At 48.6% G+C, this 19,622-nt stretch overlaps 1 protein-coding gene across 1 annotated transcript in view; it reads right to left on the bottom strand.

The window, feature by feature from the left end:
* Nucleotides 1-3,767: 3,767 nt before the first annotated feature.
* Nucleotides 3,768-19,622, bottom strand: part of LOC136945899 (POC1 centriolar protein homolog A-like) — a 23,577-nt gene continuing 7,722 nt past the window's right edge. The window contains 2 exon segments of the mRNA XM_067240020.1: nucleotides 3,768-5,114; nucleotides 10,574-10,834. Coding sequence (XP_067096121.1) covers nucleotides 4,995-5,114; nucleotides 10,574-10,834 — 381 coding nt within the window. The 3' untranslated portion in view covers nucleotides 3,768-4,994.

The following is a 19,622-nucleotide window of genomic DNA, read 5'->3' as shown; positions in this document are numbered from 1 at the left end:
CTCCCGTTTGTCATTTCCAGCAAGCGCCGTGACAGTCCGAACTAAAAGGGGCTTTGCAGACAATCATGTCATTGGAGAAGGAGGAGTTGTGTTAAATTTAAAGATGCAGGACCTCCAATGAAGGTTTATTCATTCACTCACTCTTGAAGGTTCGCAACAAGGCTTATAGCTTACGAATGTGAATAATATAGCCTATACATTGATTAAATGTAAAATAAACTAAAATGTTGGCATATTATCTAGAATATTTTCATCGTAACTTTTTTAAATATGTTGGCAACCCAAACGTTGGAATAGGTTGGAATGAAACAGTTAAATTGTAATGAATACAGCTAGGTTTACAAAGATTCATAGCCTAGTATTTCATTCCATTCAGAACATTGGGAAAGAGGGATGTTAAAATATGTCAATGGCGCACATCGGTTAGAGATGTCCGTTACGCAGTTCTCTCTTGCGAACAAACGAGTCAATTTATCAATAATTTTGATGCGTTTACGTACCGTTTACAACTCAGACACGTTTCTGTTTAATATCAATGATATAGAAGTAGGCTGTTTGCAACATTGGGTAACATGATTTTCCTGGACGAAAGGAATGCTTATGATGGGCCTTGACCACTGTATAAAGTTGTTACGAAACGTATGCTTTTACACATACCCTGAGCATTACAACTTCTGTTTGCTAGTGCTCCAGCAGGTTACAAATACAAACTTACTGATCAAGGGGTACTTTTGATTACCTCACAGCTGCGTGATTAGGCTCCTCACTGTGACTATAGACAATGGCCCATTATGCATCCGAATGACATACAGTTACTTGAAACTGTCAGCTCTGGTGTCCGCATCCGTCTTAACCCCAGCCTCCCATATACAGTAACTAACAGACCTTGACATTGGCCCGAAAAAAGTGAATGATTGGTATTATTGTCCAGTCTAAATTCTAACCCATCAAGAAGGTTATATCTATGCTTAACATCAGATGCCTGTGGGATCGACATAAAGAAATGAAGACACACCTCCAACTAATTTTTAAAAGCTAGAGTCAGATATCCAGTCTTCAGACAGAGACAGAGGGATATACTTTTGTGCAGGAATGTTTTCTAATGTGGTGTTCAAATATATGAACTACTCAACCAGGTTGGAAGACATTAGCATATGAACTACAGAGATGGAAAACCACCTTACATAAGCAGCTCATAATTCCATTAGTGAGATACTCTTAAATGGTAATGTGATTTGCGGCCATCACAATAATGTAGTACATCAGATCAGTCTCTTTCAAAGTATTTCACAAACATATCCCGTCCTTCTTCAATTAGAATGTAAGCACGTCAGGTGTTGAATATTTGACTGAACCCAGAGAGAACCTGAGTGCATGTATGCTTCAGGGAGAACAGGGAACACATGCTCACCTCACAATGTGAAGTCGACAGTCTTCCCTCCCCCCTCCTCCTCCCACACACAAACACTCGTCCCCTCAAAAAGCACAGCCTCTCAACTAGATACATTATTAAAGGCGAAGGGTGGATAGTGGAGCAGTGGGTCGGACATGATGGAGTTCCTCTTGGAACTCCTGGAAACGGAGTGTTTAGTGTCCTAGGGTTCTCACGATGACCTCGCCCAAGGCCACACCAGTCCCAGCTACCTGCACTTGAAAATGTAACAAAGAAGCAACTTTCCTAACCAGAAAAGATCTGAGTCATACCTTCAACCCTATTGTATCTCGCCGATGCCCCCAGTGACATGAATCATAAGAAATGGCTGTAGTCAGAAGGAATGATACCGTATTCTCATGTTACAAAGTTAGGCTCGCCGCCTCCTGAGATCCCTGGTTTGGGTTGGTGAGGCCCAGGTAAAGAGAAAGGGTGTGCTGAAAGTCATCATGAACTTTGAGGTTTGCTTTATGGGCAGTTCTAGATAAAAACAGGCCACTAAACACACCCTAGATTTAGTCTGTGTGTTAGAGGAAACCTTTTGTGTTTGCTTGGCTATTACTCCCGGGCATGTCACAGTACAGACAAGTGTGAAACATCACCTACATAATAGTGTCAAGTGCAATAGTTTTATAGTTCTGTTAGATACACTATAACTTCCAGCAGTTGGTCGTCTAGATTACTTTCACAACAACCTTACTTTTAGAACGTTCTCTTAACCACCATAACACTGGAACAGAGTGGAAATCTTTTTTGATGGTGTCCAAGCGTGGGCTGGTGTGCGCTGAGGACCCAACATGAGACCCGGCCAACAGAACCTGGTCGGGCTTCCCAGACAAACATTAACCCAGTACACACGGGGGAGGAGGGGGGGGGGGGCGAGAGGAGGGGGCAGGAAATGAAGCAATATGAGGCTTTGCCAAGTCCATACAGAGTTAGTAGTCAGAGGAGACAGTGTCACCAGAGGTCTAGAGTAAGGAAAGTTGTATTGGTCGTATCAATCTTCAAAACCGAACAGGGAAAACTTGAAGGTTTATTTGCGATAGGCTTACGTAAAAATAAATAAATATATATATATATATATATATATATATATATATAAGATGATTTTGTAGGTGTGACCTCATTTATATGTTCTCTACTGTGGATTTAGACCATTGTACAGAGAGAATCCAAATATCCCAATTCTATCGTAGGTTTAAAAGAAGGTTTTCAATCCTATCATTCTGTACTATAGCCAGTGAATTTCTACACCTGCTTTTGTCGGGAATATCAATCGGGAGACCACTTCCCACAACCCTCTTCAAACGAAAGAAGCTCGATCCCATTTCAACCTAAAACCGTTTCCAAAGTAAAAACGGTCCAGCTAAAACAAAAGGACACGATCCGACGTTGCGCAGGATTCCCCGACGGTCGCTCCAGCAGGAGTGAACTCTGACACAGTGCTGCTCTGATCAGTGGCACCATGAAGCCGGGAAAAATGCATCCAGATGTTAGCCGGCTTCGTCATCTCCAAAAGAGGCGAGAAATGTGCACTCAGCCTATCCACCCCCGGCCTGGTGGGCCTCACGTGTGCCGCATCACGCAGGGGGGAGGGGGGGGGGGGGCATGTTATCCACATTTCCGTCAATGACACACACACACATACAGAAACACGTATTAACCTTGTACCGGACAACACACATGCACACTCACTGAGCATGGAAGAGAATGCGGGGGGACTCAAGCGAGCGTGCTAGTTATTTAACCCAGTCCATGTGCCTTCCTTTCCCCCTTCCCTCTAGTTAATGGCAGGCCTGCTTAGGGAGGCCCATAGTAAGGGGAACTGTTTTCTCTGAGCCGGTGTGAAATAAAAGTGCAGCTTAGTTTGTTCCAGGCCCCAGCCTCACAGCCCCCAGACAGGAAGAAAAAGAGTGGGCCCTGCTTGAGGACTCCGGTTCGGTTCAACTTTTCCCATTAGTGTTGAGATGAGCACATACAAACTGCAGTTAAAACACAGGCAGGAATTTCCAAGTTCCCTCCCCAGGGACCTATCAGCGCACACAGACACTCTGGAAGAACCTGAGGAAGGTCATCCTATTGGCAACCTCTGTGAAAACAATTCCTTTTTTTGACAATGACTGGTCTTTAGACCTAAATTAAGGAAACGCTTTTTTATTTGGATTATGCGTCTCAATTCTCATAAGTAATGAATGGTATTAGTGATGAATGACTGAGGCAGAGCCCAGCTCACATGAGGTGCATAGTAGCATACTTCAAAAAACATATTACATAAATTATAGTTAAGAACTTTATTGCAAATCCTTATTTGCACTGCATACTGTTGCTTCAAAAAGGACGTCAAATGTCTCAAAAATACAAAACTGAAAATTTCAAAGAACATGTTAAATCAAGGCATGGGTGGATTTACAGTATTTACAACCAAAACAATTAAGAAACAAAACAAAAACAGATTAAAAATAAATAAAAAATCTTTAAAAAGTGATGCCTGACTTGGAAATATAAGGCACAGTAATTTTGCAGTACAACTACCGTTAAAGCTGTTTCCAAAGTCAAAGTGTTAAGAGACAAACACATGCCAGATGCATTGTGTGGCATTAGTGGTGTTTCTGACACTTTTTTTCTTCTCATTCAAGCAGGCGACATCATCTTCTCTCCGGAGGCAACTGGTGGAACAGGCTTACTCAGCAGAAAACGATCTGCTCTCAGCATTATTCTGGAGTCTAAACTTTGCCTGCATTTCCTGCCCTTCGGTTATTTTCATGCAAACCTACACAATGCCTCAGTAGCTCTCAGGCCTCGCCATGTAATCAGGAAACGTGCTCAGTCCTGCAGCACAACGTACAGGTGACCCTGACCAACAAGCCGCTTTGACAGGGTGTGGGATATTGGGAGATTGAATAGGACGAGTTGAATGAATTGAGAGGACGGCTGACGACAGACAGACAGACGGACACAGAAGTCCACTTGAGAGTGAGACAGACGTCAGGGACAGAATCGGGAGTAAGAGGAAGCTACTGAGAGGCGGACAGAGTGGCAATGTGTCTGAATGTGGGAGAGAGAGAGAGAGAGAGAGAGAGAGAGAGAGAGAGAGAGCAATAAAGAGACAAAGAGTGAAGGAGAAAAAGGAAAGAGGTAGAGATAGAATTAGAGGGAGTGTGAAGGGGAGAGAGACACAGAGAGAGACAGAGAGAGAGAGACGGGGGGGGAGGAAGACAGCAATAAATGGACAGAGAGAGTGAGTGAAAAGGAAGAAGTTGATCCAGCTGAGGGTCAGTTCAGTTCATTGGGATGATGAACAGAAAAGAGGGAGGGAGCTGACCGGGTGCACGGCCCACATCCCAATAGTCTGCAGTGGCTTCTTCTTCCTGTCGTTTCCTCCTCATTTCCTTTCCTCTCATCCGTACTTCCCACACTTTCGAATCAAGCTGTGTGAGGGGGGCCTGGTGGCCGAGTCCCCTGCATCTTCCTCTTCCTCCTGTGAGCCGGTCCAGGTGGGGGATGGAGGCGAGACCCAGGGGAGGAGAGGCAGGGTGAGGCCACTGGGCCCAGGGCGGTGGGATCAGGCCTGGGGCGCCGGCTGCTGCTGCTGGAGCTGCAGGCTGATGCTCAGCTGGTTGTCAATACACTCCTTCAGCTTGTCCTCCGTCAGTGTCAGCCTCTGTTCCAGAATGGCCACAGTCTATAGGGGCCAAGGGAGGGGGGGAGAGAGAGAGAGAGAGGGGGGGGGGGGGGGGGGTTATAATACAGCGTCACCCCCAAAAATGGATGAATGCATCTATTTGTAGCTCCCAGAGACAGATGTTCGCTTATCCTCGCGGACAATCCAGCTGATTATGAGGGCCGAATGTGCGTCCTGAGCCCTGGCTCTGTTGAACGCAGCCCCTAACACGACCGCCTCTATGTCCCCCAGACGGACCCCCACCAGAGGCGGGGAGACACAGGCGACACACAAGCGCGCGCAGCTGTGCCAGACTGAACTCTGCTGTGCAAAAGTATATGCGGTCATGACCTGCATTCCAAACACAGCGCGGGAGCATGGTCCAGGGGGCTGAAGGAGGCTTGATGCATCCCTGGAGTCATACGCGGTACTCCCTGCAACACGTCCATTAACCCCGCTACAGTCATGGGCTTGAATCATTCAGGGTTTGCTTGAAGCACAGCTACTGGTTGGGTAAGCGAGTTGACTCAACTGAAGTCGTTCTTATAAGTTACTTTAAATATGATGGTTAATATTACATGAGAATACAGGCAGTAGGTCAAGTACTCAGAGTCAGACCAGCCAAACTAGGCTACATGGCATCACTGAAGGCTTCTAGCACTAATGGAAGGTCTATTCAGAAGAGGATCTGGAAATGTATTCAGACCCGGCGCTGAGAAAAGAGGCACAATAAATATAACACGAATGGGTAATGGCTTCTTGAAGAAGAAGTCCTTAACTAAGAAAACAGGAAGTGTTCAACTTCTATTTTTAGCCTGTGAGGTAGCATCCTTCAAAGAAAACACGTTGCGCGTTTATCACCGAGCTCGCGAAAAGAGAGGTGGACTTTCGGATCTGAACGTGCGCCTTCAGTAAAGCCTGAGAACAGTCTAGAAACCCTCTGTGGTCACGTGGCAGCCCGAGTGAAAAAGAGAAACTGCATGAGCACATGACAAGGTGCGGGAGCGGTTGTTTAACACCTGAAAGGAACGAGACACAAAAGAACCCCGAACATAGCTGAAAACATGATACGGGAGGAAATGTACGTTGTGAAACTCTGACTGGCATCCTCTGTCGCCTCCCTGGCCGTGTTGATATAGAATCACGGTTGTGTTTGCACCCCAGACATTTCTCCCAAAACGAGGAAAGGACTACCTGTTAGGAGAGGGGTGGGGTTTTAAAATATGAATACGTTTTGTGTTTGTAAGCCGTGTTAGAATCAGTACAAGACAAACACACCACACAAACACTCCCTGTGTGTGTGTGTGTGTGTGTGTGTGTGTGTGTGTGTGTGTGTGTAAGTGTGTACATGCAGCCATCCTTGCTGTGAAGTGACACAGCATATCTTAGTAGTGGTATCATGAGGTTTTTGCCTGTCTGTAAAATGAGTCAAATGGATCTTTTTGATGGATCAAAACTATGACCTCTTTGTTTGACCCTGAACAAAATGTAAACTACAGGTCATACAATTACAATGGTTAAAACCTTGTACATTACAGCTGCCCCTGTTCTGAGCTCGCTTCAGTTTTGACCAATCACAGGGGTTCATGTGGCTACAATACTTTATCTGTCTCTACAACCCATCCAATTTCAGCTACAGACTATCTCAGCTCTGACATAATCACGAGCCCTGTCGTGAAAACACACACAGGTGCGTGCGTCCACACACACACACACACACACACACAGAATGGTGTAGACGAGGAGCGGTGAGGCTTTCCTGAGCGTCCCCCTGGGCAGCGTTGCTGGAGCTCGATAACATCTGCTGGTATTTCATGCTAGAGGGAAGAAGGGTTTGCATTTCCTTCCTTTGTGAGTGTGCTTTTCCAATCGATAATACCCTACGCTTATCTGGCCAACCTGATAGTGCTACTGAGCCTTCTTAGTCGTCTAAACGTCTAAATTGCAGCTAGTAGGTCCTAGGGAAAAAGTGTAATTTTAGACACAGGGGCCTACACCTTTCCAGGTCTAGTAGAAATCAAATCTTCTGATCCCTAAAAACAGAGCTTTGTTCCCCAACACACTATATATTCTTTGTTCTGTTGCCCGGGGCTGTGTGTTTTCACGTACAGCCCAGTATACTGAAGCTCCTTCATTTCAACTTGTTGCATTGGTTATGCAAAATGGTAGGCCACGGGATTCACGGTGATTACCATTGGAAAGGTTGATCTACTTTAACTGCCGCTTTCGTTCTTATCTACCAAGTGCAGCCAGGAAGTCGTCGCCAAACGCATCCCCTCCCACACGTCGGCTATCTACAGTACATAACTCGGATGCTATTTATACATCTCTCCTTTGCTTAGATAAAAAACAGGTACAGGTTATGTTGACCCAAGATGAAATAATACCCGGGCCTAAATGAGTTCAACTATTTGTCTCCCTGCGATTTTCCCGCCCGCGCGTTCCCTCCACTCCAGCGCCCGTGAGCCTCCGCCGCCATCATCCAGGTCAGATAAGACCTGAGATCAAACAAAAGGAGTGTGGGAGCAATTTCCTGGATAGAAATCAAGCCCAGTCCAGGACTACGTCAATTACATTTAATGGAGTTTCTCCTTTGATTATGCTTTTAACTCCGGGATTTGGCTGTTTTCAGGTTGGGGAAAACCAGCCCAGCACTACTCATTACCAGGCATTACCAAACCGAGATGGGGGTGGGAAGGGGATCATGTAGCAGAACTTCAAGCTGCGCTGCTTTCACCGGTCACGCTGTAACGGATAAACAACTTTCATTTCGTGGGCGTCAATTAAAAATGTTGAAACATCGACACCACAAAAACCAATTGCAATCATGAGAACTTTCAGAGACGCCATTGTGAAAGTCTTTTGTTAATATTTTCCTCCTTCTTCATATACTCTTTATAACACCCATTATGCGGCCATAAAAGTCTACTGAGTCTGTTTCCAGGGCTATTTTGGTGCTGCTGGCAGCGATGTTTAGCGTTCTGCCCCTGCGATTTGGGGTTCTAACATTGGCCATCAGTGGGTGACAGTTTGGAGACCAGATGTGCGTGTTGAGAGACCCTTACAAGCTCTGAGCTCATTTTAATATGTTGCACACTAAATATTTCAAGATGTCACATTAGACTGAGTTCACAGGGGCTGTTAGTTATAAATAACTCGAATTATCTCGACAATGAAGAGGCGGTGGTACGTTTGTCTGAAAGAAAGATGAAGAACAACTACCGCACAATTCCTTGAATCCAAGTTTCACGTCAAAAATATCGTCCACAAAGCCAGTTTAGTTCAAAACGATTCAAACAGGGACTTTCAACTGTGGTTTTGTCAGCCCTATCACCACTGTGAGTGTGCCCAGCACAGTCAGACAGGGGGGAGCGAGGAAGGAGGCAAGTTCTTTGAAGAAAAAGGCGGGAATGCTCCAAGGTCACCAGGTCTGTCGGAGGGTAAAGGTCGGCATCCCCTGGGAAGGCTAGCAGCGCTGGAACATTACTAAACACTCCCACATGCTGGGAGAGCCTCCGTCAAGGCTAGCCAGCCCTCCAACACTCCTTCCAGGACAGACGTCCACACCACAGGCAACAGAAGGGGCTCTGGGACAACCAGGACTTCCTCTGCGATGGAAACCATCTGTTCTCTACACAGAGCCACCCTACCTCCCAAGGTAGCTTACTGACGAACCACCACTCCAAATGTCCGGTTTTGTCGGAACGACATAAGAGGAAGATGGAACAAAAGGACGTTATATTGATCTAATTCCTGGATGCCTGGAAGTACATGCTACACACATGCTAGCCTACGGTCGAGGTGACATAGATGAATGGTATTCACAAGGCTTCTCTCTTTAAACAGTTCTTCGCTGGATTCCGTTTTCCCATGATCCTCCCTCTTTTCTCAATGTGTAAAGCTGTGAGAGAGCTTTTCAAGGCCAGGCTGAGTCAGACTGGCATTAATATAAAACATTAATATTCCCATTTCCCCACTGCCTGCCCACCTGCCTGCCTTATTATGCCCTGAAAGAATGAAAGACGTTTTAATGACTTATTTCCTGGTCCACTCTGCAAACACTGTCAACTTTGAGTCAGCCAATAATCGCCACTTTTACAATATCATTATTGGTCACCTCGTAACAGGTGATGTCATTCTAAAGCCAGGCCTCTTGAGTTGCCCGACATAAGACAACCCGACTACACAATGCTGACGCTTAGACCACTAAAAAACACGCCCTCGCGAGAGATCTGTCTGTCATATACGCCGTGTTTTCATTGGCCCTCAGGGGGGTCACTCAGATTCTGCAACGGTGGACGGAGGTGTTTCCACTCCTTTAGCTTTCACTGTGGGGGGGGGGGGCAATATCAATCCCAGACTTGGTGGAGTCACTTGCTTCTTCTTTGACGGGGTACAAAATAGACCACAGTGTCATACAGCCAAAATAGGTGCCACATAGACTGTACACGGTGTCGGAAAGCCGGCGTGTACTGAGGCATGCTGGGTCCTGGAGTCCCCTGGCTCATATCAGACAGAGTTACAACTGCCTTGTCGCAGCGTGCCCACACAGCAGTACATTAAACATTCAAGTTCGATGCCAGAGAGTGAGCGCAAAGCCGGCGTTAATGTATGAATGATGTATTTTCCTCTGGGTACCAACACCACCCCCACTCCTCCCCCCTCCTCCTCCTCCCTCCTCCTTCTCTGAATGAGACGCCTGGAGAACACTGACAAGGCTGCACTGGCAAACCAGACAGATCAGACTTAATGGATGTGATCGCTCGCTTTGTCTTTTGTTCACACCAGGCTGCTGATGAGCAGAACGTCACCGCACTAACTGTCCATTACTGTCTCCGCTGAGAGCCTCACCCAGACCTGCCCCCAGCCCCCTCGGGGAACCATCTTCCAGAGGAGCTGACAGTAGAACACATGGCTGGCCTCACAAAGGCTGCGCTCCTCTGGGCGCTACGGTCTCAAAGCAAAGGATGCACCTGGTTGTCTGGGCAGTCTTTGTGTAGTCATTGCTAACTGTACTGTAACTACCTGCTACTGCTAGAGATGCTCTTCGGGGAGATCAATGGGTCACGTTTCGTGCGGGGTGGAGATGTGTTTAGGGGGGAGAACTGGACTCACTATTTTTGTCTTGGCTAAAACGCTTCGGTTCTGTGTCCTGGCTACTATTTTATGCCGGATACTTCAGTCCCTGGCTTGAAATGGGTTAGACCTTTTCGAAACTCACCGTGGGTCCTCACAAATTGCTCATAATACATTTTCTGTTCAGCCTCTGTCTCTTAGAAACACAGCAGGCTGTTCTTTTCCCCCCAGAACAGCAGGGCAGAGAACAGAAACACGATTCCTGAGTGTATGCCCTCGTTTCAATAGTTTTAGAAGACGTCGAGGTGTGGATTGTTGTGGCATGTTCAGTATATAGGTTGACAAGCTAGAACTATGAGGTGAAACACCGCTCCATCTTGAAGCTTATGTGGGTGTGTGGTTACCTGAGTGAGAACATCCAGCTGACCCACTATTTGTTCCAGGGTGTTGGCCAAAGCAGGAGGTATCCCACCATCTGAGGGAGCCCACTGGGCCTCAGCCTGGGGCTGGGGTTGGTGCTGGGGCTGACCCAGGGGCTGCGTCTGCTGGGTGGAGGAGGAGCGAGCGCTGGGCCCTCTGGAGGTTCCGCTGTGGCCCCCATTGCGACTCCTCAGGTCAGGCCCGGAGCTCTGGTGAGACACCAGGTCGCTACCCGGCTCAGAAGGCTGGAAGACACAACACAACCATGTCAAACTCGGCTCACGTTCAAAACATTATTACTTTTAGTCTGCCATACTAACACCAAGACTCTTGGTCTGAGTGTTGCGGCCACTGGTGGCCCAGCCCGTGCCATACACAGTGTTCCCTGTGTGTAACAAGAGTCCAGGCAGGGAGACCGGGCTGCGGTCCAGCTGCCCTGCTCCTTGTGGGGAGAGAGGCTGTGGAGGGGGCAGCGTGTGGGCAGAGTGTCCTGCTGGAAACCACCATCTCTCCTCCTCCAGCTGCTCCTGCTCCTTGTGGGGAGAGAGGCTGTGGAGGGGGCAGCGTGTGGGCAGAGTGTCCTGCTCCTTGTGAGGAGAGAGGCTGTGGAGGGGGCAGCGTGTGGGCAGAGTGTCCTGCTCCTTGTGAGGAGAGAGGCTGTGGAGGGGGCAGCGTGTGGGCAGAGTGTCCTGCTCCTTGTGAGGAGAGAGGCTGTGGAGGGGGCAGCGTGTGGGCAGAGTGTCCTGCTCCTTGTGAGGAGAGAGGCTGTGGAGGGGGCAGCGTGTGGGCAGAGTGTCCTGCTGGAAACCACCATCTCTCCTCCTCCAGCTGCTCCTGTCCAACATCTGGCTGACATGTGCTAGACGAGGCTCTCTCTCTCTCTCTCTTCCTCCCCCCCCCTTCTCAATCTCTCTCACTCTTTTTCTATTGCCCTCTCTCTCCCTGCGCCGAGGAGGGCAAATATTTGCAGTGACCAAACAGCAGGGCAGCAGTGCTACAGATGCTCTTGGACAATCCTCGCCACTCAAGAGGGTCAAGGTCAAGGTAAACTTTATTATCCACAAGTAGGAAATCCATATGGTCACCATTACACGCTCCATTGTTAGATAGCCTGCTGCATACAAATAAAAACATAAATACAAAAGCATTAAATACAAAAACAGTTGTTTTTGTATATATATACATGTACATTGTAACATATGTAATATATGCAATATATAACAAAATAAAAAATAAACTAGAATGAATGCTAGCTGATTGTTGTACAGTCTAATTGCTGTAGGCACAAAATAATTGCTGTACCTTGTGGTCCTAATTTTCCTTTGCAGTAGTCTGCCACTTGAACTGTTGCTTTTAAAGAAATTCTGATGAAGAGGGTGGGTTGAATCATTTATAATTTGTTCTGTCTTTTTAAGACTAAGATTGTTGTACAATTGGGCTACAGATACCTGATCAACTCCAATGATCTTACTGGCTGTTTTGACTATTTTCTGATCCTTAATATACATGTTACCAAAGGCACAAATAAGACCAAAAGATAAGACACTCTGCAAGAGAGCTTTGTAAAACATCTGAAGAATACAGCTGTCTATTCTAAAATGGTTTCCTCCGAATTTTTCTTTTGACTTATTTTGTGCACATTCATTAAAAGTCAGTTTATTATCTATTTCAACACCCAAATATGTGTATGTTGTGACCCGCTCTACTACTACACCATTTATATTTGAGGGTGGAACTATAATTCTATTTTTACTAAAATCTATGATCAGCTCCTTTGTTTTCTTCGAATTAACCACAAGGAAATTATCTGTACACCAATTAATAAAACCCTGCACCTCCCTCTCAAAGCCCTCTAGGGATGCAGTATTGGACTGTACAAAACCCACTAATGCTGTATCATCAGCATATTTAAAAAAGGTGTGGTTTAAGATGGTTGCTTGGCAGTTGTTAGTGTATAAGGTGTATAGAATAGGGGACAGAACACACCCTTGTGGTGCCCCTGTGTTTATGGCTTTTAACGATGAGACACATAAATTTGACTTGTTGGCTACGGTTCGTCAAAAATCCTCAAAACTAGTCTTGGGTTAACCAATGTTTTACCATAAGGTGGGGCTGGATTGTGTTGAAGGCACTGCTGAAATCTATGAACACAATCTTGACAAGACTCTTTGCCTGTTCAAGGTGCACATATATGTTATTTGTCAGAGTCAGCAGTGCATCTTCAACCCCTCTCTCCGCACGATATGCAAATTGGTTTGGGTCTAGGGATGGTGTAACCCCACATAAAAGTTGTTTCAGAATCATCTTTTCAAAACATTTCATTGCCGTAGATGTTAGGGCAACAGGGCGCAGGTCATTAAGTTCCCTAGGATTATTATTTTTGGGTAAGGGAACGATCAAAGATTTTTTCCATAGACAAGGAACTACACTAGTGTCTATTGACAGCTGGAACAGCCTTTGAACACTGCCTCTCCTTGACCAGGGGCAGGGCAGCCTCTATTCTATCAGGGGGCAGGGCAGCCTCTATTCTATCAGGGGGCAGGGCAGCCTCTATTCTATCAGGGGGCAGGGCAGCCTCTATTCTATCAGGGGGCAGAGTGGCCTCCATCTACACATTCCCCCGTTGGTCCAGTGCATCCTAATGCCACAGAGCCACCCCTGGCGCGTGGTCTCAAATCCCCTCAAAACACTTCCTACATCTCTGGTTCCCTTCAAACATGTTGTACCTCCTGCCGTCCGTCTGAGAATAAAAACCCACGTTCTCCCGGTAGCCGGTCTAAGAGAGCAGGAGACGCAGCGGGCTGATGCGCTGGAGGAGAGGCGCGGCTGGGCAGAGTGTTGGAGTGGGCCCCCCTGGGTCCCAAACTGGGCGACCCAGAGGTGTGGGGACGGTGTCGTCATCAGCGACGAGAGACGAGACGCCCCCTGAGACAAAAGAGACAGCACTGACACACCCGCGCAAGCGCACGCACAGCTCCCAGTGTTTCCGTCGCCACCGCCGCCACTTTTCATGTTCATCCATGAAGCCAGAGGGCTAAGAAGCAGTGTGTTCCCTCGGCTTGCGTCGCCCCACTTCCCTGTTCTGTCGAGCTTCCGCCGGTGGGACGGACAGACAGACAGAAGCAGTCGTCCTACAGGGGTTTGGAGCAACGGTGCTCCTTTTTGCCAGTTCAAACAGAACCCCCCCCGGAGGAGACTTGTTTAAACGGCGAGCAGCCAGGCACGTCAGAGACACACATGGCTACATTCAGCCGTGCTGCTGCTGCTGCTGCCGGGTGAACTCACTGTTGAAAATGGGAGAAAGGAAGAACTACTGCTGAGCCAACAAGCTTCAACGAGGCTGGATTAACTTGTGTTGAGTGGAGGACTTATACACAGCTCAGCATTATAACAGCTGCGCACACACACACACCCACTCCGGCAAGTCCACATGTGCATGCGCGCACGCGCAGGTGCGCAAGGACACAAAGGCAAGGCTACAAGTGCAGGCACACACACGCAACAGCAAGCCCGCATATCCACTTCACAATCACACACACACACACAGACACACAACAGGAAACCCGCATGGACACGCATGAACTCACACAACAGGAGCAAACCCTCATGTTCACTCACTTCACACACAGAAAACAGCAAACCCACATGCGCGCACACACACACACACACACACACACACACACACACAGTTTAACACCCTCCTGATGAATCACCTGGACTGGAAAAACCAACAGTGGAAAATTTCCTGAGGCCCAAATGAAACTCTGAATCGCACTGGTCTGACAGAGCCATCAATACCCCTTCACAGCCTACAAAACCATTCATCACATCCTGACACACAATAGACACACAGCACACAGAAACACACATCACCTCGGGGGAACCGTGTTTGTGTACGTGCGTGTGTACGTGCGTTTGCACGTGTGTGTGTGTGTGCGTGTGTGTGTGGGGACAAAGGGGCTATAAAGAGGCAGAGGGGAATGAGACTGTTTGATCTATGAGAGGAGGGCTGCAAGACTGAGGAGTCAAGAGCCATCTCTCTCTCTCTCTCTCTCGCCCCCCCCCCCCCTCTCTCTCTCTCTCTCTCTCCCTGTACGCTATGTCTCATCTCGGCTGAAGACAAGAGGGAGGATATGAAAGGAGAGGCGAGGCGAGGAAAGCCGAGGAGAGGAGAGGAGAAAAGGAGAGAGAGCGAGCAGAAATTCGCGGAGCTTTCCTTCCGACCGAAGCCCTCTCAAGTGGCCGAGGCGCCGAAGACTTCGACGCTGCAGCTTGGAACCGTGAGCTCGTCTCACTAGCGTGTTCTCGAGGCTGGTAATGAGGAAGCGAAGACCGGGCCCACAGGTCTGGTAGGTAACAGAGAACACAAATGAACAGTATGTACAGCCATGCGGCAGACAGTCTAGGTCTGCAGTCCCTGGAGAGGGACCGTCATCTCTGCAGGATGACGGCCTCAAGGGGGAAGTAGGAGTGTATTCCAGAGGTACAGTAGCTTACACTGTAGCTGTACAGAATGTACAGTATGAGGACAGGATGTGGAGATATTTGTCTGCCTCCCTCCTTCCCCCCCCCCCCTCTCTCTCTCTCTCCCTTTCTCTGTCGCTCTCTCTCCTCTAAACTGTCTCTAAGAGTTAAGTGTGACAAGTCTGAACAGATGTCTGGTAACTTAATGGTTCAGGGATCTCCCTTATATCTCGCTGCCGTTATTTCCAACGACGCAACACCTTTTGTCCCCGTCTCTGTTTCTGCGGTCTCTGCCCTCCCTCCACCCCCCTCCCTCCCCCCCTCCCCCCCTCCCTCCCTCCCTCCCTCCCCCCTCCCCTCGCTGGGGAGCGCCGCTTCCCCGCCTCGTTTTCTCCAAACTCTCCTCCTCTCAGACTGTCACTACTGTTACACTACCCCTACGTGCGCACACTCCCCCCCCTCCCCCTCACTCACACACACACACACACACACACACACCCTCCACATGCTCTCTCACCTCCCTCGTGTTTCTTTCATGCCGACGATTATTATTCTAGCCTCCTAAGCTTCGCCCACTTCGGGCTGTTGTGAGTGCGTGTGAGTCTGGAGCGCGGGATGAAGATTTGCAGCGCCGATTACTGCAGTGCCCCCCCCACCCCCACCACCCCCCCACCACCACCTCTCCCCGGAGCTGTGCTGTGGTGGTGTGATGGGGAGTCGGCTGTGTGTGTGTAGCTAGTCTGTCTGCACACGTGAGCGGGAGAGAGACCCAGATGTGGAGCGGGGTGGGGAGGGGAGCGGGGTGGAGAGGGGAGGGACTACAGAGGGGGGATTAAGAAGGATGTTATCAGAGAGAGCTGATCTGCCAGACAGACTCTGAGAGGCGCACACGTCCCCGACTCGCACAAGCAGGAAAACACCGGGCACACCGGGCACACGAGCCCCAGCACGCTAAAAAGACTCCCACCCAATCACCACGTCTCGTCCTCTTCGCCTGATATGTTCACTCAACATTAGCTCCAGTTGTCATGTAGCCTTGCCCCGAATCATCGACATCCGTAATAAATCGCAAGATTCCAAATCCAACTGCAAAGTAGAGGCTTTCTTCTTCTGCCTTAGTGAAAACGTGCCTTCAGGGACGTCCGTAACGGACTCGCATGAAAGGCCTCTTATCAATAATGAACAGGATATGACACGCTGAATAAAACATAAGAGCTGGGAATCTATCAAGTGTGCGTCTTCCAGGTAGCTATCGATCCCTCTTCCCCATTACCGTTATTGATGTCATGTCACATACTCATTTTAGTAAACACTTTGATCCATAGGAGGATTTGATACCTGCGACCTCTTGATCGCCAGGCAAATGTTCTACCACTGAGCTATAGCTGTCAATATATACCTGTATATATATATATGTGCATCCTTTACACATCTTGCTTTCATTCACGGACTCTGCCTGTCAAGGCTGAGGTGCAGCACAAAGCTTTTTCGATCATTTCTAGAAGAGTTCAACACAGAGGACAAGAACACAGCCTACAAATAAGATCCTTGTGTAAGGCGACAGCCCCGAAACACAAAATGGATTCCATTCACAAATTTTCTTCGCTTTTTAACCACCTAGCAAAACCACGCATTCTCCCAAACCACTTCCAGTAAAGTATGCTTGTCTTGAGTAAGCGAACCACCCTTACACCCCACTCATCGTCAGTAGAGAACGACTTCAGAAGAAGTCAGTCCTGGATAACACAGCGTAGACCTCGTTTTTGCCGTCCCCCCCCCCCCCCCTCATACAAAAACACATACCAAAAGTACATCACATTTGTATCATAACGAACATCCATTTACAAAACTACAAAGCCACATCGTTGACTGCAGGGTTGCCCAAGCGTGTGCTAATGGTGTCTTGGTGCGCATCAATCCTCTTCGGGACGCGGCACGGAGGCTCCCCACACGCATCAGAGAGGCCCGACGGGCCTCCCGTGTAGCAGAGCCGCACACAAACAGGAAGAGAAAGGCCAGGAAAGGGCATCTGCTAGCTCCTGTAGGCCTTCAATTACCGTTACACCGTTCAACGACCCACTTGGACCCCCACAAGGAGCGTGCACACACACACACACACACACACGACAGTCCATTATCCGTGGGCCCCTTATATGGGAGGTGTTGGCGTGATATCTATGAGTAATGGACTCACGTTTGTTATGTGAATTGTACAAAGCAAAAACATTGGATTCTTATTCAGTCCACCCGTGGGCAAGAGACAAACCTAAGAGATCTCTGAAAGAAGAAAAAGCGCGCGCGCAAAAAAAAAAACGATCTCCATGGCTGGTTGTAATTATGTTCCCCTCATTACAGCCTGAAAATCCCTCATCTTGTCCGACAGCTCGTTCCACTCGGACTGTGACGCGGCGCAGTGTGTGTTCTCTCGCCAAGACCAGGAGAAGCGTCACACAGCAACACGGGTACCTGAGGAGACGAGAGGGACCGCCGAGGGAGGGGGCTAGGAGCAGTCTGGGCTTTCTGTCAACTGTATGAACGCCACTCAAGTCAGAACAAAGACGATGGGAGTGGCAGCTCGTCTGTTGGGGGCACGAAATGAGAATCGTTCAGCTGCCCACACGTGGTTACTGTCGTACGACACGAGGTCGTGTCGTCCAAAACGGTGGCCATGGGGTCTCGTGACGTCATAAAACGCTTCTTTCAGGGAAGCGGTAGCCGTAGTTAGCTACCAGCAAGTAAGGTCGCTCCACAGTATCTTTAGTAGAATGTATTATTGTATGAATGGATGTAACATTTCCTATCAAGGAATCGGGCCCAAATGAAGAGGACCTTAAAATCTAACATTTGCTCCTGGTACCAAACACAGTGCTATTGGCTGCAGGTGCTCAACTAGCTTGGCTGGAAGGGATTGGAAGTAGGACTGTGTGTCGTTTTCCCACCAGACCTGACAGAACCAAAACTAGGTTGTTACTGTTTGTTACGTGTCATATTAATTTCGCATTTTGTGAGGACCAACTTCTTGTAACAGTCTGCCTTTTAAGATGTAGGTTATGAGCCCTACAGGCTGTTGATAGGCATCGTTTTCTCTGCTGCCACTGAGTTACCTATTAACTTTAGCCCAGGCAACTAAAATGCTTTAGACTACGATTTCGACGACACATTCGGCAACATGTGGTTTTCAATAGGCTTACATTACATGAACAGTCAGAAAAGATAGTCTTTTGCTCGGTGAAATATATGCTCAGTGCCTACAGTACAAAATGTTTCATTTACCTACCTGAATCAACCAGAAGTCATCCTCGAATCAAATACCAAAATTAGGAGGTGGTGTGTCGTGAAGAGCATAATTGCTTATGAAAGAAAATGTGTTACTCAAGGAGGTCATCGTTTCTCTGGAAACCTGCCTGGTCTAATCATGATGGGCGTCCGTAATTATGCCTGACAAGTGGGACGGCTATTAGAGGCCATTATGTTGCCTCAGATGAGTACATCACAGCGCAGCGCTGGCCCTGTCACGAAAGAGGGAGAACACCGATGGAACATTGGGGCACGAGAAGCTCACCTTCAGGAGGTCAGCTTCGGTCATTTCCACACTCTCAAGTCGCAACCTGTTCGACCGGCCTTTCCCAGGTTGAGAGAGTGGATTCTCGGTTCTAAATCAGGTCCTTTGTTTTATTGGTCGATTGGCGACTGCCCGAGTAAACATCCGAGGCGTCCTCCTGTTACAGTCGCCAGTAAAAGGCCTCACTTCAAAGCCCCATGTCATTGATCGGTGTAACCGTAGACCCAGGTGGCGTGAGGTCACACCGTGTTTTGAAGCCAAACTGAGGCTCCCCACCCCCTCCGCCCTGGGCCGGCTGGGACCTTGGCAGTGCCCTTGTTGATGTAAGTAACACTGCTGCAGTCAAGAGACTGAAATCGAACCCCCCCCCCCCCCCCCCCCCCCCCCCCCCCCCCCGAGCCCTGCGATGCCCCGCCCGTGACACGCTGGCTGGCTTGCGTAAGTGTGAGCGAGTGAGGACGTGTGCGAGGACTGGCCCTTCAAACCAGCGGGCTCATTTGGCAATTGGCAACCCTGTTATCTTTTGATATTTATCCGCCACTAATGGCCTCTCTCCGTCGCTCGCTCGGCCACTCTCCCTCACAATACTCGGCATCGCTTTCAAGTCGATCCGGCTAAAACCGGAAAAAGAACGGCAGCGCCACGAGATGCGTAACGCCGTGTATCTCTGCTCCTCTCTGCTCAGTCGTATATCTTTGTTGCAGAGAGGTGAGGGGTTATCTCCAATAGTGGCCCCGTGGGGGGTCTGAACCCACAGCTGAACAGAAGTCACAGGAGTTAGTCACTGGATTCCCTTTCAATCTACTCAGTTTCAGCCTCCCCAAGGAAACCAGACTCTGTATTTACGACCCAGTGTGTCGGGGGAGCGAGAGAGACAGAGAGGGGGAGGGAGAGAGACAGAGAGGGGGAGGGAGAGAGACAGAGAGGGCGAGAGACAGACAGGGGGAGGGAGAGAGACAGAGAGGGAGAGAGACAGAAAGGGGGAGAGGGGGAGAGACAGAGAGGGG

Source organism: Osmerus mordax, chromosome 1 (assembly GCF_038355195.1).
Source record: "Osmerus mordax isolate fOsmMor3 chromosome 1, fOsmMor3.pri, whole genome shotgun sequence".
Taxonomy (NCBI): Eukaryota; Metazoa; Chordata; class Actinopteri; order Osmeriformes; family Osmeridae; genus Osmerus; species Osmerus mordax.
This window is presented reverse-complemented; position numbering and strand designations above follow the sequence as displayed.